This window comes from Poromitra crassiceps (genome assembly GCF_964638095.1).
Source record: "Poromitra crassiceps genome assembly, chromosome: 2".
Lineage (NCBI taxonomy): Eukaryota > Metazoa > Chordata > Actinopteri > Beryciformes > Melamphaidae > Poromitra > Poromitra crassiceps.
The window spans coordinates 11,367,287-11,390,204 of record NC_139624.1 but is presented as its reverse complement, the minus strand read 5'-3'; the positions used below and the strand labels follow the sequence as shown (position 1 = coordinate 11,390,204).

Genomic DNA, 22,918 nt, shown 5'->3' with positions numbered 1-22,918 from the left:
GTATAAGTTATGTTGTGTTAATGTCACTGCTGTAATGGCAGAATATCTCTCCGGGGAAGTACCCCCCCCCCCCCCCTTTCCCCCCCCCCCTCAGGGCTTAAAATTCACTTTGCAAACGGGGGGAGATTTATAGACTTTGGGTTTTTTTTTCTTCAGCCGATACGATAACTGGTAAATATCTGCTTCTCCTATCCGATAACAGATATGATACCTATAATAATAATTTCACATTTTTGTTTTTACTTAACCTGTAGTTTATGCACACCTGGGGTATTATAATATGAGTGTTTTAGTAAAGTGTATCACTCAATACAAAAAATAAAGGCTTTAATACAACCGGAAGCCTATCGCTACGTTCACACAGGGCACCTACGCCTTGTCTTGCCTCAACCCACGCCTACAGACCTTGAGCTGCGCGTGAACCTATCACACGCTTTTGCGATCACACTGCACGCCTATTCCACGCTGAACCTGAGCCGAGTCACAAGCGCCTCTCCTCTCTCCAGTGTTTTTTTTGGTCATGTGTGGTCCCAAATTATCATGGGGAGGTAAAATAAATCGGATATATTTAATGTGCTATTGATGCTGGATATGTATGGGTGACTGCTGTCATAGAGAACTGGATGCTGTTGTACTAAGTGGATTCACTTTTCATTGTCCATCTTGCTTCTTCGGTCGCTATTCTCTCTCCTGAACATTTGTTTACCGACGGGGAGAAAGCCCCATGTGATAGCCACCCGTCAATCACTCTCTCTCTCTCTCTGCTCAACATTGTTGTAGTAACACCATTTTATTTTGAAATTCAGTTGACTTTGCCATTTCCCACGGATATTGTCGCGTTTTTCCTTCATGGCTTGACAGAAGAAGTCTGCCTTCACGCGCCTAGTCGGCTTGAAAATAGAACTCACGCCTAAGCGATAAAATCGGCGCAGGTCAGGCAAGGCGTGGGTACACGCAAGGTTCACACTGAGGCGCCCTGTGTACACAGCCTCATTGACTAGAAAGGACGCCTATTTAAAAGCCTGGGTAAAGGCAAGGCTTGGGTGCCCTGTGTGAACGTAGCCTATGGCTGCTGCTTAGTCTCCAGATAAAACACAATGACAAAAGACATAGTAATTATTAGAGTCTTATTCAGGGTGCAAAGTCATGGATAGTTAAAAAGGTGACAGATACCAGGGCAGACACAAAATCATTCACTTAAGTGCCCTATTTTGGGATGAAAAAGGTGACTCACTGTTACCTAAAGGTGACTCGTTTGCATCCCTGCTTATTCTTATTCTTATTCGCTTCAGGTTATATTCTTTTAGTACGGCCATTTTCTCTTTGCAAATGAGGCAGGCGGCATTCCCTTTGAACTCAACAAAAAAATAATCACTCTCTCACTTCTCCTGAAACTGTCTGTGCTCGTCATCAACCTTTCTTTTGCCTTTTGACAGCGACATGTTCACTTCTCAACAAAAGACAACATTTTAGCGTGCAAATGTTTTTCTTTCCACTTGGTTTTTCAGTCGGGTGAACCAAATCACCAGGCCGCTGGCCTGGAATGTGAAGCTGTGTTGCCAGATACTGCTGACGGTTTCCAGCACAAAGAGTTCAAAACCCACCAAAATGCACACAAAACCGCCCAAGGAACTACACATGGAAATTTATCTGGCAACCCTGGTGTGAAGAGTGTCCACACGCTGTCAGAGTAAAATGATTGATTGACTGCTTATTGATTGATTGTTGATCATTGTAGACTTTGTTTAATTATGATCTAGCTGACATGCATAGCTCACATGTTAGGCACTCACTTTGAGTGTCTCTTCTGCTGGGAAGCAGTTTGTTATGTCGAAAAGGCGCCCCACCTGGAGAGGAGGGGATAACGTAGTGTTTTGTCTTTCTGGCGTATAGAAGGTTTTGTTTTGGTTTGTTGTAAAGATCAGGGTCTTATTTTGTCTTTCTGGGAAACATCCCATGGAATTGTATCAGTCACCAGTCATCAGAGGGAGGGGGCTGGAGCTGACTATATTTGACATGTAATGTTTATGTTCTTGGCACAATGACTTTGATATTGTGACGCTCTGTACAGAGTTCTGATGATGAAATAAACAAATCCTTATTCATTACAAACGAGCACCTAACTTATTGATGGATCAACAAGGCATTTGCCTCGGGAGCGCGCTCTGTGTTTTACAACGAGCGGAGGTGCGGGCCTGATTTCACTATAACTTGATATCAAGTGGCGTGGCGGGCCGTGAGTTTGAAACCCCTGGCGTAAACCATTGCGGGATTACTCCCCCTTTATAAATTGAAAATATGCGGGAATTTCCAAAAAGATGTGCCACATTTTAAGCCCTGCCTCTCTCTCTCTCTCTCTCTCTCTCTCTCTCCGGTGATAGCCAGGCCGGAGGCATTATGGATCCGGGTTGTCCGTCCGTCCGATGTTCGTTAACGCGACATCTGAGGAACGCCTTGACGGACTTTAATCAAATTTGCCTCAAACAATGACTGAGACTCAATGATGATCTGATTAGATTTTGGTGGTCAAAGGTCAAGGTCACTGTGACCTCTCGAACACCATTTCCAAGCTTGTTAACGCGATATCTCAGGAATGCCTTGACGGAATTGAATGACATTTGCCTCAAACATCACCTTGGACTCAAGCATGAACTGATTAGATTTTAGTGGTCAAAGGTCAAAGGCCAAGGTCACTGTGACCTCTCGAACACCATTTTCAAGCTTGTTAATGCGATGGGCCCTATCTTCGTACAGGCGATATCCCCTATTAGCGCTTGCGCACCTGTTTGCGCGTGCCTTGAAGCAGGGAAGATTGCAGTCCGCTGTCCAGGTGTTACGCCGAGTTTTACACCCCAGCGCCGGCAGCATCCCCACCTCACGGGAGCATATTGTAATGATTTATACAGAAATGTAACTGTTTAAAAGTGATATAATTGTCTGGTAGACGTGACCTCCCTCATTTCTAAGTTAAAACAGCCCCGAAATATGTTGTGGATGCAATTCTCGGCGGGGATGCAGAAACGTTCACGGCACGTGTCGCAGGCGCAAATTAGAGCGTTGCCAAAATCATCTGCGCCCCAAAATGCCTGCGCAAACGGGATTTGGGCGGTCTTATCTACCAGAATTATTCACAGGTGTGGCCAGGCAATGCTGGGCATTACGTCAATCAAAACTAATCAGATTCCCGTCTCGCAATGGCTGTTTGCGCAAGGCAATGCTGTAATTCTCTCCATGCGTAATAGAGACACTGCGTAACGCGTCATCATTCAGAAACCACGCCCAAGACGGGGGAAAACAGAAATCCCACCTCCAATCCTGGCGTTCTCCTATGTCACGTGCATGGTTGCGTGTTGCACAAAGAGATTGTATATACGGAAGATGAACACTCCAACTTACTTCCTTGACAGCTAGATCCACATTTTTCTTCTCACCAATTCTCAATGGCTTCCTTGTTTTGCTCAGGAGTACAAAAAAACTTTAACTGGCTATTTTTTACATTTGTTGTCTGCGCAGCCCACCACACAACAGCTTTTAGTTACGTTTAATTCAAGGAAAATGACGCTGGTGTGTGGAAATGAACGGAGCTTTTTTCCCCGTGATGGGCGGGACCTATTTCATGCAGTGTCTCTATAGAGTGTACTCACTCGTGCGAGGACAGAGAGAGATGGAGAGAGCTTATTGACAGATCGTCTGTGGTGCCAACGACCCTCCGGGTTATGAAGATAAATAGCCTATGTCCATTGTCCAACAAGTTTTCTCAATGAATTTCCCTCTTTGCGATGTGATAAAGGTTTCTCAGTGAGTTATAGTTGATTGCCTCACTGAATTATCTGCTAATACCCAATTTTACCAGCAGAATTTGATGTCCTGGCATGCCAAGGCTGTCCGTAATGACATATCCAAAAGGGATTTTACTTTGCACTGCGCTGCGCAGCACGTAGATTATAGTGCACTTCAGCGCAGCGAGGTATTTAGCGCGTAAGAGGTCCTTTTCAAAGCTCTTAGCGCAAAGTAATTGCACGCTGCTGACGATAGGATAATGCCATCTATCCTCACATTTTAGCACTGAAACGCCTGCTTTGGCATGTGGCATGCCTATGCCCAGTACAATTATAACAGGCATGCGCTTGTGCCCGCCCCCAATTTGCATTGCGCACGGCGTTAAACGAGCGCAAACGCTAAATTACCGCTTTTGGGAAGATAGGGCCCGATATCTCAGGAATGCCTTTATGGAATTTCGTCAAATTTCGACTTGGACTCAAGCATGAACTGATTAGATTTTGGTGGTCAAAGGTCAAGGTCACTGTGACCTCTCGAACACCATTTTCAAGCTTTTTAACGCGATATCTGAGGAATGCCTTGACGGAGTTTCATCAAATTTGCCTCAAACGTCGACTTGGGCGCAAAGATGAACGGATTACATTTTGGTGATCAAAAGTCAAGGTCCCTGTGACCTCTCCAATGCCATTTTCAAGCTTGTTAACTCCATGGGCTCTATCTTTCCCCTGGCCTTAAATTTGCATTTATGGCTTGGCCCGTCGCTATTACTGGTCAGGCGCATTCCCTAATTTTTCCTTGGCGCTAAACAGCAGAATCCGCGGCGCTAACCATTTAACGACGCCTTTTTAAGCATAGAATTATTCACAAGTGTTGGATTGGTGGTCTCCAGGAAACCAATCACATTCTTCCCTTCCAAGGTCCCGAGATACTCCAGTCCGGTAACCCCGGTTGCGGCTGCATGCTGTCATCTCTTCATGCCAATTTGGATATCTCAGCGCATCACAGATCATAGCCTGAATAAAACGATTCAACCTACAGGCAAATACAGATCTGTTCAGCAGGGCTGATGGTCTCCCTGTACAATATAGAACGTTAACTATCGGTGACATTCCTGATACCATCCACTTCCATGATCTTTATTTGTTGTAGACACATAACTTTCACAATAGTGAACAAGCCCCCCCCCCCACTCAGCTCATTCAGGGCAGGTAGTTTTATAACTTGTAGGCTACCTGGGCTGAGCGGCAAGATGGCGGACTAAGCAGACGCGCTTTTGAGAGTGCACGAGGAAGTTCCTCAAATGCATGGAAAAGGGACTCGTCTCCCCCCCAAAGAAGATTTTAGGCAACGTTCTAAAATGCCAAACGTCGAAAAGAAGCAAGACTCAAAGGAAAAAAGTCAAGGTATGGCGTCAGGCAGTAGCAACAGGCTCACCGGAAGCCCTGACAAGCCACCTAGCTCCGGGCTAGTTAGCAACAGGCAGGCTAGCATCGGTCAAGGTAGCAATAGACAAGCTAACACCACGCAAACTAGCAATAAGCAAGCTAATAAGGCTGGGGACGCGCTTGCTTCTCATGACTACACGGCGATGGAAGTTCATAATGCCGGGCCGGATAAACGAAGCTACTCCGAGGTAGAGGGATCCCCACACAGTACTCCGCAGAAGGAGTCCACACGGAAGTGGGTAAAACCTAGTGAGGAATCTTCAATTGAATCCATTCTGACGGCAGTACACTCCCTGTGCTCCAGATTTGACAAACAAGAAAATAAGCTGGAAGACCTCGATTCTCAGATTAAGAAGAACAGCACAATGATCGGCAGCCTGGCTACAGCATTGGAAGTCAATGCAGCGGAAACAAAAGAATGCAAAACCAAGGTGAATGCTTTAGAAAAAAAAGTGACTGTGCTGGAAAAAGAAAATACCATCCTCAAAGAGAGATCAAGTGAGCATGAGAGATACAGCAGGCGGTGGAATCTGAGAGTTAAAGGTATGAAGGAAACGGTGAATGAAAACACAAGAGATGAGGTGATTCAATTACTCAAGAAGATAGCACCACAGTGGGCACAGAAGATGGAAGAGATAGTCGACACCGTTCATCGGCTGGGAAGGAAGGAGGAGAAGAGAACACGCCAGGTGATCATCCAATTTGTCAAGCGCCAGCATAGAGATGAGCTCTGGAGAATGACGAAGGAGTCGAAGGCCTGTAAACAAGTGGGCGTTCGCTTCACTGAAGATTTATCCACGGCTGATAAACAGGCGAGGGAAGTTCTGTGGCCCAAGATAGAAGAAGCGAGAAAGGCCGGGAAGAAGGCATATTTTCGCGGTCCCTTTGGATTCATCAATGGACAGCGGATCTAAGTTGGAAGAGTGAACATTGATATGTAACTTGAACGGTAAAGACAGTGAATGAATGGTGGAGGAGACGACGACGATTATTATTATTATTTTTATCAGAGGAACTTCTGAGTTTCAGCACACGTCTAGGTTGGTTCTTTCTTGTTGTTGTTTATAACAACGTGTTGCGAAGTATATTATTTCTTTATCAATGTTTTTTCTAAAGTCAGAGATTTCTTTCTTATCTTTAAATGCAAGAGGTTTAAAGGACAATGTAAAGCGCAAGGCCACCTTTTTGTTTTGTAGGACTAAAAGCACAGTGCATTTTTCTGCAAGAGACTCATTCATGTGAAGAGGACACTACTTTTTGGAAGAACCAGTGGGGAGATAAAATATTCTTTTCTCATGGCAGCAATCGATCTGGAGGTGTGGCCATATGTTTACATAGATTCCCTGGGGAGGTAATAACACTCAAATCTGATAAGGATGGTCACTGGATTGGTATGGTTATTAATTTTGAAGGGACGTTTGCTATTCTGATTAATATCTATGGGTATAATAATACTGCTCAGAACAAAATACTTTTAAGTACTCTAACAGAAGTGATTGCTGAATATAAGCAAATGTATGACATAGGATTTACTTTAATAGGTGGGGATTTTAATATAGCACCGGACGAGTGGTTAGATAGATGTCCTTCTCCTTACAACAATCATCATCATAATACTGCATTGAAGGAATTCATGAATGTCAACTCTCTTATTGATATTTGGAGAGAGAAAAATCCACTTTTGAGATTTTTTTCCTGGGTAAAACCTAATGGCAGTTCAAGATCCAGAATTGATTTTTGGCTGGTGACCCCAGAAGTCACTAAGTGTGTGTCAAATGTCTCAATATCTGCTGCTCCCCTAACGGATCACTCTGTAATTGAAATTACACTGAAACCAGAGAATGATCCCAAATACAGAAAAAAAATTTGGAAATTCAATGCTGATTTATTAAATGTAGAAAAATATGTGGAAAAAGTAAAGGCTTTATTGATGGAAATTAAAAACGATACAGAAATTGATACTTATTGTAGGAAATGGGAATACTTCAAATATAAGGTCAGGAGTCTTTCTATTACATTTAGCAAAATCAGATGTCAACAGCTGAAGGAAAATGAATTTAAAATGGTTCAAGAATTAAATGAATGTTGCAGGAAAAAAGAGTTATTAGATGAAGATAAAGCAAAGATTCTAAGTTTGCAAGCCAAATTAGATAACCTATTCATCCAAAGGGCACAAGGAGCTTATGTTAGATCTAGAGCCAAATGGATTGAACAAGGGGAAAAGAACACATCTTATTTCTTTGGACTAGAAAAAAGAAGACAAGAAAGAAACAAAATAAATGTTTTGATGATTAATGACAGAGAATGTTCTGAGCCAAAGGTAATTTCTGAAGAAATCCATCGCTTCTACTCTAAATTATACTCCTCATCCTATTCCATGGAGAGCTCAATATCATTTCTTGAAGGTATCAAACAATTCATTCCTCAAATTGACTTTGCATTTAAAGAAATATGTGACTCTGAGATTAGTATGAAGGAACTGGATACAGCCATTAAACAAATGTCAGTAGGTAAAGCTCCTGGTCAAGATGGTTTGACCTCAAACTTTTACAAATTCTTCTGGGAAGACATTAAAGAGATGCTATTTAAGGCTCTTATGGAATGTATTGAAAATAATAATTTGATGTCAACAATGAAACAAGGTATTATAACGTTATTACCTAAACCTGGTAAGGACAAAAAATACATAGATAATCTGAGACCTATAACGCTATTGAATGTGGATTACAAATTATTTACGCATATTATTGCCAATCGGTTGAAAATGGGCATGGAACAGGTAATTAGTGAAACTCAATCTGGATTTATTAAGGAAAGATCTATACATAATAACATTAGATTGGTTCTCGATTTACTAGATTATAATTTCTTGGTTGAAGATAATGGGCTCTATTCTCCCACAGGCCATCGGCGCTATTACGGGCCTTAACCGCAAAAAAACGTGCCTTGCGCCTGTTTCGGCAAGATAGCAATAGGCTTTAGGCTGCCAAATGCGCTTTAGGCCGAATGGGCGTGGCGCAGTCCCAAAGTGGGCGTGTCGGCGCTAAATACCAGCCTAGTCATATCTTGGGAGCTGGCCTACATTTAGCGCTTTGCGCTTTTCAAAAGCAGGCCTATTCTTTGCCTTCACTGCTTCTTCTCTGTCACCCTTCTCTCTCTCTCTCTGAGTTCCCAGCATGCATTGTGTTTCTTCATTTCGCTACTAAATAGCCACCAAATGAGCCAAAATAGATATAAAAGGTAGTTCTAAATTAATGTGTAATGGTAACACAGCCTGCCATTGTCAACATTTCAATATTGGACCAAATAAAACCTCGAAATGAAAACACCACCCTATGTGAAACATATATGTCCTCCTGGGCATATATATACCCCTTGTCGAGTTAACGTGATTTAGAGAAGTAACAGCGGAACGCGCTTCGGAACGCGCTTCTAATGGCATCTGCTATACTGTGATGTCCGTCCAATAACTTGGCCCTATTTCACATTTAGTTTTACAATAAAAACACATTTATGCAATGACTTGACATAATGTAGGGTATATTTATGTGCATCATCCTTCCTGCAGCAGGCAAGAGAAAATGATATCTTTCTGGACAAACTTTCACCAATCTAATAGGCTATATTTTTCTAGCTGATGCATAGAACATTATTTTCACTTTGATCTTGCTATAGTGTAGCGTATTTACATGCTTGCAGTATTGAAACTGCAGTTAGATTGGTTTGAGAAGCATAATAATATGGAATAATAGCCTATAATGCAGACAGACAGGCTGGATGAAGGGAGGGGGGGGGGGGGGGGGGGGGGGCAGAGCGTTTGGCTTTCGTCTGGTTTTGCGGGATCACTGGAATTGGAGCTAAAAAGGCAAGCGTGCGATTCGTTTATTGCACTTATCCAATGAGCATGACGGTGCATAATTTTACGCCTAAAAGGCGTGGTTGTAATGCTTTGGGCTGCATCTAGCGCCAGCACGACGATATCAAGTGCGCCTTTCCACGCCCACTGCTTTGATCTGCGCCTGCCGCTTGGCCTAGAAACTGCGCCGATGCAACGATAGGGGCCAATGGCTTTATTTTATTTTTAGATTTTTATAAAGCCTTTGATTCAGTTGAACATCCTTTTATATTAAAATCATTAGAATACTTTGGTTTTGGAACAAACTTTATTAAGATTATTGGTATGATGTATAATGACATCAATAGTTCAGTCTCTCTCCCTCAGGGAACAACTAGAAGATTTGAGGTTAAACGCGGGATCCGTCAAGGTTGCGGCAGCTCCCCTTTATTATTTATTTTAGTAGCAGAATTGTTGTCTATTTTCATTAAAAACAGCCCAGAAATTGAACCTTTAAATGTGCTAGGTATCCATTTGAGTGTAACTCAGTTGGCAGATGATACCACCATCTTCCTCAAGAGGGCAGAACAGATCCCTTTGGTAATCAATAAGATAGATGTGTTCTCTAAAGCATCTGGATTACAGCTAAACTTAAAGAAATGTGAACTTATTGCGATTCATGACCACCCATTAATAGATTTATATGAGATTCCTGTTAAAAATGAAGTGAAGTATTTAGGGGTGGTTATAATGAAAGATTGTAAAGCCAGAGAAGACCGAAATATTGTGACTACTATTAAGAAAAATGAGTCTATTCTTAACTCATGGTTACAGAGGGATCTGTCAATTTTTGGACGTATCTTGATTACTAAAATTGAAACGCTATCTAGGTTTATATACCCAGCCTTTTCACTAGCCATTCCTGACAACTTAATCAAATCAATTAATCAAAAGATTTTCAATTTTATCTGGAGAAATAAACATCACTATCTTAGAAAAGGTGATACGATAAAACCGTTAGAAGAGGGAGGTCTAAATGTGATTGATTATGAAGCAATGAATGGAATGATAAAACTAAAGTGGTTACAACAATTTTTACAGGATATGGATGGTTTCTGGTTCAATATCACGGCTAAAATCTTTGAAAAGTGTGGTGGAATAGAGTTTGTGTTGAGTTGTGATTTCTGTATAACTAAATTACCTATGAAGTTGTCTACATTTCATCAGCAGGTATTATTATATTGGAAATTGATTTATAAACATAATTTTACTCCACATAATTCACCGATCTGGAATAATCGTTATATTTTATTTAAAAGAAAATCTTTGTGTTACTGTGACTGGGTGGAGAAAGGTATTTGGTCAATTTTGCATTTGATGGATTCAAATGGTAATCTTCTCGAGTATAATACGTTTATTGATAAATACAATGTGAATTGCACAAAAAGACAATACTCGGTGGTTATTAAGGCAATTCCACAAGCAATGGTGAATACGGTTAAAGGGATGTTGTTGTATAATGTTTTCGTTCCTCAGCTACCTTCATTGTGTATTGATGGTATCAAATTTAAGGAGAAAAAATACTCTTACTTCTATAATCTTCCCTTTACCAATAAAAAGGAAAAATCTGTTAAAAGATTATCCTGAAGAGATAAGAATTAGAATTCGAACTAGATACCTCACTCTCCCCATCCTACCCAAAGCTAAAGACACCCACTTTAAAGTAATGAATGATATTTATCCATGTAACGAGTTTCTGAGACAAAGATTTAACCTTGATATGAACAACTGTAGATTTTGTGATTCTGATATTGAGACTGTAGAGCATCTGTTTTTTGTTTGTAATTACTCTAGATCTTTTTGGGATTTGTTTCAAAATTGGATATCTGAAAAAGACCCTCAATCACCCAATTTAGAATATAATGATATTAAATTTGGAGTTATAATGAAAGATAAACCAACTGAAATGATGTACAATAGTTTAATTATTATGGCTAAACAATTTATTCACCGATGTAGATTTCAAAATGCCAGACCCCTGTTCGTAGTATTCATGAATGAGATGATTAACTTTAAAAAAGCCTTGAAACATGTTAAAACCAAACAAGCATGGAGAGTGTACGAAAAGATGCATATCTTGTTTACTGTTTAGAACTCTGAATTAATGTTTTTGCTTTATTTATTTTATTTTGTTGTTTATTTGATTGTCTGTTCCAATTTTGGAAATGTTTAGTCTGATTTTTTTGTATAATGTACTGATTATTAATGCCAGACTTTGTTTATTGAATAAAAAAAAAAAAAAAACTTGTAGGCTACCTGCTGCTCCTGCACATCACAGCACAGGCTAAATGATGCGACATAAATATAGCCTACATTATGTAAAGTCATGGCATAAATGTGTATTTATTGAAAAAGTACGTGTCAAGTAAGCTAAGTCTTGTTGGAGCGGACATCACAGTACAACCGTGTTACAGTTGTCACTCGACTATAACACGTATTTGCGACGGATATATATACGACCTGGATTACATGTATGTTTCACATAGGGTTGTGTTTTGATTTTTATGTTTTAGTTTGTTCAAATTTGAAATGTTCTAGTATTGCATGTTGTGTTAACATAAATATTATTTCTATCTACCACTTAGCTTAGGCTGATTTGGTTGCTTTTTCTTGTCAAAATGTATTAAGCCTCAATGCATGCTGGGAGAGATGCAAATGTATGTCTTGTGTGGCGTTTGGTAGGGGACCCGGCTCACTGAATAAGGCCTGGTTTCAAAAGCATTAACCGCAAAATTAACGCCAGTTGGAAGATCGCTTTAGGCTGGTATTTAAGGCCGAAACGTTTCTGGCCTAGTCTGGCACTCTTCAGCGTAAAGCGCATTTCGGGGCGTAAAAACATGACGCTATCTTCCCGAGTCAGCGGTAGGCAGGCGTAAAGCGTGTTTTTTTGCGTTTAAGGCCAGTTTAGTGCCTAAGGCCAGGGGAAGAATAGAGCCCCATATCTCAGAAATGCCTTGATGGAATTTCATAACATTTGCCTCAAACATGAACTTGGCCTCAAGGATGAACTGATTACACTTTGGTGGTCAAAGTTCAAGGTCACTGTGACCTCACGAACAGTTTGTTAACTGGGAATGGCGGTTTGTTAACGCGGTTTGTTAACGCGATATCTCAAGGACGGCTTGATGGAATTTCTTCTGATTTGGCTCGAACATCGACTTGGACGCAAGGATGAACTGATTCCATTTTGGTTATCAAAGGTCAAGGTCACTGTGACCTCTTGAATGCCATTTTCAAGCTTGTTAACGCGATATCTCTGTCTTGATGGAATTTCTTCGAATTTGCCTTAAATGGCGATTTGGACTCAAGTATGAACTAATGGCGGAGGCATAAATATGCGGTGCGGTTGTTCTAGTTTAATCCTATTAGAATAGTGCCATGAAGTCCACATGGCCTGGTGGGAGACATGCCACTTACGCACTTATGTGTGTAGTCTTTCCAATTTATAACTTATAATGCAACAGTTTTACCACAAACTGTGACTTTGTTGGCCTGCAAAATTATCTAAACCTTGTACCCCCCTGGTCCAGCTGATGGATATTTCTTACATTCACGTATCGGCCGTTTGGACAATTTTGGCACGAATTGTCTGAAATTAAGGCCAGGTATTTTTTTATTTTATTTTGGAAATTCACCCTCCCACCACTAGAACAAAACCATCCTGGCACCCATAGTGAGACTTACTAACATCGGTCCTCCTTAGGTACAGTAGCCGGTGATGACTTTCACTATAACCTCCTTTTTGAGACCTCCAGGACATTTTCACAAACTTCATGCATTTTAATTCTTTCTGCTCTCATCCTGGACCAAATACCTTGAAATTGGAGTTGGTTGAAAATTTGGTGGAGTTACAAGGCTTCCAAATTCCATTGCATAGTTTTCCCATTGGTTTCAATGTTAATTTTACACAAAAACAAAAAACAAATTCCGACTCCCAGGTACTTTCCCCCCCAAAAAATATTTCTCTGATCTTACACATCTCAGCCGAGTCAAGACATTAAATTTGTAGTTTTTATTGTGTTTGCAGGAATTAAGCTTTTTTGTGTTTTTTGTGAAAATTAGCTGTGAGTCGAAAATTGGCACTTTGGTCTTTTTTTCTCGTTCAAATTTACCTCTTTTGATTGTACATCGTATCTCAGCAACCGTTCGTCGTAGAGACTTACGGCTGGCATGGTTGAAATCAGCGTTGAAAAGTGAGTATATCTCAGCCATGGCGATCGGGCCTTCTTATAGGGGCCTTCCATATGCTTGTTCTCTGCACCAGAGCACAGCAAATCCGATGCCCGGGCAGAGAGGCTCTCGGCCGGCCGGCTGTCATGAGCGTCATGGGTGGTTCCCTGCGTGTCCTTCCTCATCTCGGCCGACAACACGTGTGAGTGTTGACCCGGATGTCAAAACTCGGTCATGACCAGCATCCGGGTAGTGCCCCAGAAGTTAGTCTCACGTAGTCAGACCCACCGTCGACGTCATAAAGCTTCCAGTGACGGAGGTACGGCTGGGTGTCGGTATGCCACCTGACAGGTAAGAGCCACACCTCCTTATACAGTGTAACTCGACTGTACATTAAATACAGTAGACTGGCATTTGACAGGTTACAATTCTGGGTAAGCATGAAATGTTGATATGAGGTATGAGGGTTACCAATGGATAAGAATCAATAAAAAAATAAAGAATTGTGAATATAAAAAACTAGTATGAATATCAATATCCAGCTGCTGTACGTAGGAGGGCCGCAAGAGTCCGAACAAATGTGCAATTCTCAAAAGATGAAAGATGCAAGAAAATAATTCCTCCACCAAAAATGTGACAAATCCAAGGCTATGATAATCCCACCGGGGAAGATCCAGGTAGCATTCACGGGAAGAAGGGGGGGGGGAGAAATCACATTTTGTGTTTTCTACTGTAAATTTTATTGTACAGTAAGTACAGTAAACTGGCATTTGAGGGGTTAAAATTCTGAGTAAGCATGAAATGTTGATATGAGGTATGAGGGATGAAGTTACCAATGGATAAGAATCAATACAAAATAAAGAAATAAATAATTATGAATATAAAAAATAAGTATGAATATCAATATTCAGCTGTTAGACCAACTTAGGAACGACAGGCAAAACATTATTGGCGGGGTACTTAAATTGACAAACATTACATGTGTTCCTCATGGCACAATTCATGCGGGATCAAAACATGAGTGTCTCTCGCCATTCACCACCATTTAGATTTTTTCCCGTGGCTGGTTCGCATAGGCCTCGATAAAAAAGAGAGGGACTTTTGTCTATTGACTTTCAGACGAAGGGGCCGCAAGTGCTAAGATCCAGGTCTTCCGGACTAATTCCTGTGGTACTCTACTATAGCCTATTATTCACAGGCCATCTAATGAAAACTGCTCACAACTTTTCATTTCTAAAAGGTCTGCCTTCTTACATTGGATGATGCTAGTGGAGTGCTGCTATCACCCAACATTGTGTGTGCTACAGACTATATACAGATACATGCTGTATTGTGTGTCCTACAGGTTCAAGTGCCCTGGTTCAGGTGTGTTCCAGTGTACTTTGACTGGTCTGGTCTTTACTATGGCTGAGGAGGGGGAGGTGCTGTACAGGACCATCCAGTGGGATGAGGGCCTCCTCCAATCAGCTGGCAAGACACCTGCAGGCCCGCTGTTCAACATCACGTGTGCTCAGAACTCTGTCCGTCAGCTCCACCTCCCACACTGTGAAACCACCCCTGGTAGGCACATTATTCAGTCATGATTATATATTGATTACTGCTGAACATTTTTTACAAAGAATTCAATTAAATGTAATGCCATTTTAATGGAGTTGACACAAGTGAAACTAAATGTTGATGTGTATTCACAGTACCACTTCCTGAAAGTGAAAGCCTGTCTGTTGTCCACATCACTGATGAGGGAATGAGCTTCCTCCGGCCACTGGAGATCACAGAAACTCATGTGGGTGTGAATGTCCCCCACCTCTCTGCCTTTGGCCTCGTGTGGAATTACATTCTGGCATTTCTAACGTTCAGCAAGACTATCCAGGGCAAGGTTCTGCTGTTCCTCCAACCACCACACAGAAAGCAGAGACGAAAACTCAACGTGTTTCTGCTGCCAGACAACATTCCTGTTCAGGAGGTAATGCTCCCTGTCACATTCGGGGCTGAAACCCTATTGTTTTTGTGCTGGTATTTATTATTATTGTATATTAGGAATACCTCACTTACGTCGCATTGTTCAAATTTTGCAATCTGGTGGAAGCATTTTTCAATCAAGTAGGCATCTCTCACGCTATACGGGTGCTCGATTCCTATGCCTGCCCGCTGCGCGGGCTCGCTAGCTCAGCCGCCACATGGCCTCAACCGCCCTGCAGCTGGCTGAGCTCAACCGCAAAACAAAACAAGAAAACTGCATAAGATACACAATAATCCAAGAACAAACAAGACTATTGGACAAACAACCAAACAAAAACAATGCATTCAAAGTAAATACATAGATCTTGCACTGTTGGCAGCTAGGAAATGCATAGCTTTAAATTGGAAAGCATCCAATCCCCCAGCTGTAGTTCACTGGTGGAATGAACTCTCAAGCTACCATACGTTGGATAACATTTACTACAACAGCAAAGGCAGATTCTTAGACATCCCCAAAATATGGCAACCACATACAGAGTTTGACTTTAAGAACTTTTTACCCCAGTCATTAGGCTTATCAGGATAGGAGCTGAATGCATTGTTTTTGTTTGGTTGTTTGTCCAATAGTCTTGTTTGTTCTTGGATTATTGTGTATCTTATGCAGTTTTCTTGTTTTGTTTTGTTGTGTTTTGATGTTCTTTGTGGGGGATATGGGATATGATAGTCCATGTATGTCGTGTAAATACCTCATGTTCTTTCTTAACTCATTGAGTGCCAGCCACTTTTGGAAAACGGATGCTCCCAGTGCCAGAGTTTCAGAGCGTTTTCAGTGATTTCTCGAGGCCCACAGAATATTGTGTGATAATACTATGTAAACACCGAACACGCCCAAAGAACGATGAGACTCTCTTCTATCATCAGCAAAAAAAAGTTTATTGATATCATTTTCCGTTCTTTAGTTATGAGCCGGAGAAGATAGGTTGATTTGACCAAAAAGAGACGTTTCAAATTAGAAGCTGAGATAATTAGCCTTTTGTGAAATGAAGCATTTCAAGCACATGACTGACTCTGAAGCTAATATTTTCTGATGTGACACCTCAAAAATAATTTCCTTCAATAAAACAGTGAAAAAAAAGGAATTTTGTTTGGCAAAATAAAAATTTTTAGCTGCAACCAGCAGCGCTGGCCCCTGCGTGTGCTGCGGTTGCAGCTTCTTGCTGGTCTTGATTTACTGCTGGTGGGCATCAGATATTCTAGCTTGTGTTTGCTAATCCTGTCCTGCTGTCTGGGTCTGTCTGGGTCGGTGTTGTATGCTGCCCTGCGTGCCCCCCCCCCCCCCCCCCCTCCTCAACTGCAAACCCCTCCTCCGTGGGTGTGTCTCTGGTGGCTCTCTGCTGAGTTTGCTCTGCACTGAAAAGTGCGCTACATCCAGCTTTTTTACAGCGTTCCGCGTGTATTTGTCGCCCGCTCCCATCGCTTCCAGTTGAGAATAATAACAACTTCACAACTAATCATGCGGATGGGCTATCGCAGCGGACACGGAGGGGCTCAATTGTGGCAGCAGATTGGCTGCTGCAGGCACAGCTAACGTTATGCTTCATGCATATCGATGCATACCGATGCGATTTCCGTTTCCCCATGACTTCTTCTCTCTTTTTTCCTCGCCTTTCTCTAATCTGGAGAGCACTGTCGCCACCTAATGGGTCCGTAAAATAGCTTTTACACATTCAACATCCACCATACTTTCACAGGAGATGGATCTGGCTTTGATCCACGTCCCACCGTCAAAAAACGCAATTGACGACTTTAGTCGTCATTGGCACTCTACGTTAATATTTGAATTGACGACTATAGTCACTATAGGCACTCAATGAGTTAAAGATTAAAAAAAAAAAAAAAAAAAAAAAAACGACTACCTTTAGGGACGACTAGTCGACTAGTAAAATTCACTAGTCGTGAATGCCCTACTGGCTAGTGACTGGATCTGAACAGTGAACTTCCCAGCTCAAGTTTTCTGCAAATGGAATGCTAACAAAACGGATGTGACGTCATTTAGCCTCCACATCACAGTTATTTTGTGATGAAGGAATGCAACATTAACCCCCGCAGTAAACACACATCTGAACAGACATCTATGTACCTGCTCTTGAATCCCCAATCCTGTAGTGTAGAGCTGCAGCACCTTCCACAGGTGAGTCAGGTCATTAAGATATATTATTGGTTTTCCCCCACGCCCTACTGACGCAACGCTAGCGGAAGTAACGTTTTGTGGGCGTTCCCACACAGACCGACTGTATCTATAGAACTGTCCCCTAAAGTCTAGCCCCAATGCAAAATTTGAACGCTGTGATGAGAGTGATGTCTCTTCCTTTTGTTACAGTATAGGTGAGGCTACTACTTGCACACAGAGAGGAAGCAAAATCTTGCATTGTTGATCAATACCATATACCGGTACTCTTTTTCAGATTAGCTACTCTTTCCCCCCCATTTGAGACACGCAGGGCTATTCATAAAACATTTGGGGCCCCAAATGCCAGGACTAACAACACCCATAGCAGATAGTATGCACACAAAAATGACTGTTGACCAAATCTCTATCCCCTCTCTCTCTCTCTCTCTCTCACACACACACACACACACACACACACACACACACTACGGTGATATATGTATCTAAACATGTCAAACTGTTGAGAAGATTGTCATCATGAACACGACAGTGAAACGATCTTTCAAGTACAACTGTTGTGATATAATTTAAGGTGAAAGGTCAAGAAGGACTAGAAAATGCTGAGTACATCCTGACTCCGTCCAAATGTGGTCCTTTGTCGACCTCTGAAAAGTACAGTCTCCACTGCATTCCTGATTGTGAAGTACAGCCTGAGCCTGAGGTACGTCAAATACAACTTCCTGCAAAATATCTCTGTTAATGATGCTTTAACGTGTGTGTGTGTGTGTGTGTGTGCAGGGCCGCCCAGAGAGATGGCAGTGCCCCTGGAAGGGTCCAGCTACTATGCCCCCCTCTCCCCCTCACGCGCTTTACTCATATCAATGCTGCAGCTTTCGGAGCTGACTGAAAAAAGTTTGTTAACAGATTATAATTTGGGTCTAAAGCCCTTGCCTGCTCCCGCTTTTTTTTTGCCTTGCGATTTTGGCATCCTGACTTTTGTTTTGCTCCTGGCATTTTGCTATCACCGGTCTTGTTTTGTTTGCTATCACCTGTCTGTGTTGTGTGTTACACCATAAATGGTCCCTCTAGCTGCTGCTGCCCCAAGCAAAATGGTCCACCCCAAGCCTGCCTTGTTCTTCTTCTTTTGGCTTTCCGGCAGACTAGATGCCTTGCGGCACATTGCTGCCTCTCACTGCACTGGTCGGATGGGGGATTACATCAGAATGGCGCTATTTTCCACAGCAGCACTCCTGCCCAAGCATGCCTTGTTACTGCTGCTGTGTTTTGTCTATTTGTTCGACTCCTTGCAAAAAAAAACAATTAGTTGCCGCATTTTCAGGATGGGAGATATATTTTTGTGTTATTTTTATTTTTATTTTTTTGGCCTGGCTCTAGCGCCCTCCCTAGTGGCGACGCCCCTGGAAGCTTACCCCTTTACCCCCCCTTATGGCCGGACCTGTGTGTGTGTGTGTGTGTGTGTGTGTGTGTTTTATGCAGATTCAGTTATTTTAGATGTAAAACACGAACATTCAATTATATCATATTCTTTGGGAGCAAAAACAACAACACTTCTCCTGGTTTTCAGGATGTCTTACCATTTGATCCAAAATATGGAAATCACCTCCCAACATTTGAGGTTCTCCTGGATACAAGAACAGAGAAAGTGACTCTGATCGTCCAAAATAAAGAGGGGACACCAGTCGTCCAAAATGAAGAGAGGACACCAGTCGTCCAAAATGAAAAGAGGAGAGTCTGGAAGCATGTGCTTGATCTGCCTGGTAAAAACTTAAATCCTACAGCTTCACTCAGTCTGTTAGAATGGAGAAGGTGATGGTAGTTAATGCTTTAGATCATTTTTCAGTCTGGCTGCATTCACAGTCTGCTGTGGCATCTCTGTGTGTGTGTGTGTGTGTGTGTGTGTGTGTGTGTGTGTGTGTGTGCACACACGTATGCAGCGAGGAATCTAGCTTCCTTGGAGCAGATTTTCAGCATATAACATAAATTAATCAGTATGGTAAATGAATCTGCATCATAGCAACAACATTACTTTGCAAAGCTTTTAACATCATGAAACACATGGCCCTCAATTTCAGAATCATCCACCGAGAGCGGAGCAGCGGCAGGGCCCTCATCTGTTACCCAGGACGTGAGACAAGGTGAGCTCATGTTAGCCAGGACATGAGACAAGGTGAGCTCATCTGTTACCCAGGACGTGAGACAAGGTGAGCTCATGTTAGCCAGGACATGAGACAAGGTGAGCTCATGTTAGCCAGGACATGAGACAAGGTGAGCTCATGTTAGCCAGGACATGAGACAAGGTGAGCTCATGTTAGCCAGGATGTGAGAAAAGGTGAGCTCATCTGTTCCCCAGGACGTGAGACAAGGTGAGCTCATGTTAGCCAGGACATGAGACAAGGTGAGCTCATCTGTTACCCAGGACATGAGACAAGGTGAGCACATGTTAGCCAGGACGTGAGACAAGGTGAGCTCATGTTAGCCAGGATGTGAGACAAGGTGAGCTCATCTGTTACCCAGGACATGAGACAAGGTGAGCATGTTAGCCAGGACGTGAGACAAGGTGAGCTCATCTGTTACCCAGGATGTGAGACAAGGTGGGCTCATCTGTTACCCAGGACATACGACAAGGTGAGCTCACCTGTTACCCAGGACATGAGACAAGGTGAGCATATGTTAGCCAGGACGTGAGACAAGGTGAGCTCATCTGTTACCCAGGACGTGAGACAAGGTGAGCTCATCTGTTACCCAGGATGTGAGACAAGGTGGGCTCATCTGTTACCCAGGACATACGACAAGGTGAGCTCACCTGTTACCCAGGACATGAGACAATGTGAGCTCATGTTACCCAGGACGTGAGACAAGGTGAGCTCATGTTAGCCAGGACGTGAGACAAGGTGAGCTCATCTGTTACCCAGGACGTGAGACAAGGTGAGCTCATGTTAGCCAGGACATGAGACAAGGTGAGCTCATCTGTTACCCAGGACATGAGACAAGGTGAGCTCATCTGTTACCCAGGACGTGAGACACGGTGAGCTCATCTGTTACCCAGGACATGAGACAAGGTGAGATCAGGTTAGCCAGGATGTGAGACAAGGTGAGCTCATCTGTTACCCAGGACGTGAGACAAGGTGAGCTCATGTTAGCAGGACGTGAGACAAGGTGAGCTCATGTTAGCCAGGACGTGAGACAAGGTGAGCTCATGTTAGCCAGGACGTGAGACAAGGTGAGCTCATGTTACCCAGGATGTGAGAAAGGGGAGCTCATGTTAGCAGGACATGAGACAAGGTGAGCTCATCTGTTACCCAGGACATGAGACAAGGTGAGCTCATCTGTTACCCAGGACATGAGACAAGGTGAGCTCATCTGTTAACCAGGACGTGAGACAAGGTGAGCTCATGACGTGGCTACTAAAACTTATTACAATCATTGATATTGAGTTGCTGCAGACCTTGCGGTAGTCTCGCAGTAGCCAGCCGTAGATGAATATGTCTGGAACACAACTCTGAAAAGTAGTTAGCACCCGCCCCAAGACAAAAAAAAAACTATGCTTGATAGACAAATGAATTGACCAAACACGGACATCGTGGGCCGGTGCCCAGCCAATCAGATTTCTCCCACAGCATCTGGAGGGATTTTGGGGGAAGTCTCCCAGAAAGTTGATATGTCATTCAGACCCTCCTTGCTGACACACGTCGTTGGGTCTGACAACGTGAGATGAACCTCATGGTAAAGACAGATCAACATACTTAGTCTTTTCCCAGTAAGCTAACATGGCATGTTTACAGAATCATTGCAATCTCAAGATTCAGACTGGTGCATTCTGGTCAATTTAATTATTTTCTGTATAAAAATTTTTTTGTATTGAAGCAGGCTCATTTTGTATGCTACTGTATTTGTTGATGTCTGCCTGTCTCTGTGTTGTGCTGTTCTGTGCATGTGGGTTACCTGTGTGGTTTGGCATGTATGTGGGGGTTTACGGGGTTCTGTGGGACTGTGAAGGCAGCGTACAGCCAGTGGGTGGGGTGAGAGAGAGAGGCTCACCTGGGATTGGCTGGGGGAGGAGAGCTGTGGGAGAGAGCGGAACAGGTCAGGAAGTTGGAGCGTGAGCCTGGGAGAGTCGGTTGTGTGTGGAGAGCTAGGAAGCAGAGAGAGCTATTGAGGTTGGTGTTTGTGGGGGTTATTGTGGCATGGGCACGGCCACCAGTGCTCTGTCAGGTGCTAATAAAGAGCATAATTAAGAAGAAAGCCTCAGTGTATTTCCTGACTCGTTACACTGGTGTCAGAAGTCAAACTAAGCATTAGCGGTACGGCTGCTAATTGCTGCTGAGGACCACGAGGATGATGGCGCGGTGCGGGGATCGCCTGGAGATGAAAGGGGAGGAGGAGAAGTATATACTGGCTCCGGATTTCAGCTCGGAGTTTGCTGGCATGGAGGCCCACCTGAAGCAGGAGATCAGACGGGTGTTGGAGGTGACGCCTGCCTGGGCGGAGGAGCTGATGCAGCTGTTGCGGGAGACCACGCAGCGTGGAGAACAGCGGATGGAGGAGCCGCAGAGAGTTTGTTGGACTTGTGGGGGACATGGTCACCTGGCTAAGGGGGGCCACAGCGTTCCAGGGGGCCAGACCATGGCCGCGGGGGAAGCGGTCCTGGGGGCGCCCGGGAGTCTGCTGGACGTGTGGTGCATTCGGGCATCTAAACAGGGAGTGTCGGGACACTGTCGGAGATCAGAGGACAGCGCGAGAGGAGAGACGTGCGCGCGGCTGGCAGGTGAGACTCTGCTGGTCATGTGGGGAGCCTGGACATTTGACCAGAAACTGCACTGAGATTTTGGAGGACAGAGGAGGGACACGGGCTGGGGAGAATGTGAGCAGCCGGAGGGAAGAGAACGTTGTTACAGTCGGGAGAGCGATGCTCGTGATTCCAGGTGAGCAGGTGGTGCCAATGCCGGAGAAGCCGGCCCAGCCTAGCCCCTCTGCACACCCCACGATTGCTGTGCAGGAAGCTGAGGCAGTGACGCCGCCCCCTGTGGGTAGGGGGCAGGAGGACGAGCGAGTGCAAGAGGAGGAGGAAGAAGAGGAGGGGGGACTGTTCAGATGTGGACCTGACGGATGACGACGTGACCATAGTGGATGTCGACGTAGATGAGTGGGGACGCAGGCAGGCGGAGGACGCTGACATCGGTCCGGTACTCGCGTGGGTGGCGGCGAGATTCACATGTGCCAATTCACGGTGCCACGAAGGGACTGTGGAATGTTTCCGGACCTGCGTCTGTGTAAGGACGGGCTTTTGGAGAGGGGGGGAGAGCTATGCTAAGCTAAGAGAGAGCTGTTGTTGTGTGTTGTGGGGGTTATTGTGGCATGGGCACGGCCACCAGTGCTCTGTCGGGTGCTAATAAAGAGCATAATTAAGAAGAAAGCCGTATTTCCTGACTTGTTACACTATGTATAAAATTTGATCTTCAAAACATATTTTTCAAAAAG

The 22,918-nt window shown here is 43.5% G+C and overlaps 2 protein-coding genes across 2 annotated transcripts in view; one reads left to right on the top strand and one right to left on the bottom strand.

The window, feature by feature from the left end:
* Positions 1-22,918, bottom strand: part of LOC310798302 (NACHT, LRR and PYD domains-containing protein 3-like) — a gene marked incomplete at its 5' end in the record, with an annotated part of 621,920 nt that overhangs the window by 59,992 nt on the left and 539,010 nt on the right. The window lies entirely within an intron of this gene.
* LOC310791029 (caspase recruitment domain-containing protein 8-like) overlaps positions 1-22,918 on the top strand; it is a gene marked incomplete at its 5' end in the record, with an annotated part of 40,426 nt that overhangs the window by 7,208 nt on the left and 10,300 nt on the right. Inside the window, 5 exons of the mRNA XM_083652745.1 lie at positions 14,636-14,850; positions 14,982-15,253; positions 18,012-18,140; positions 19,005-19,197; positions 19,513-19,575. Coding sequence (XP_083508871.1) covers positions 14,636-14,850; positions 14,982-15,253; positions 18,012-18,140; positions 19,005-19,197; positions 19,513-19,575 — 872 coding nt within the window. The remainder of the gene's footprint in view (positions 1-14,635; positions 14,851-14,981; positions 15,254-18,011; positions 18,141-19,004; positions 19,198-19,512; positions 19,576-22,918) is intronic.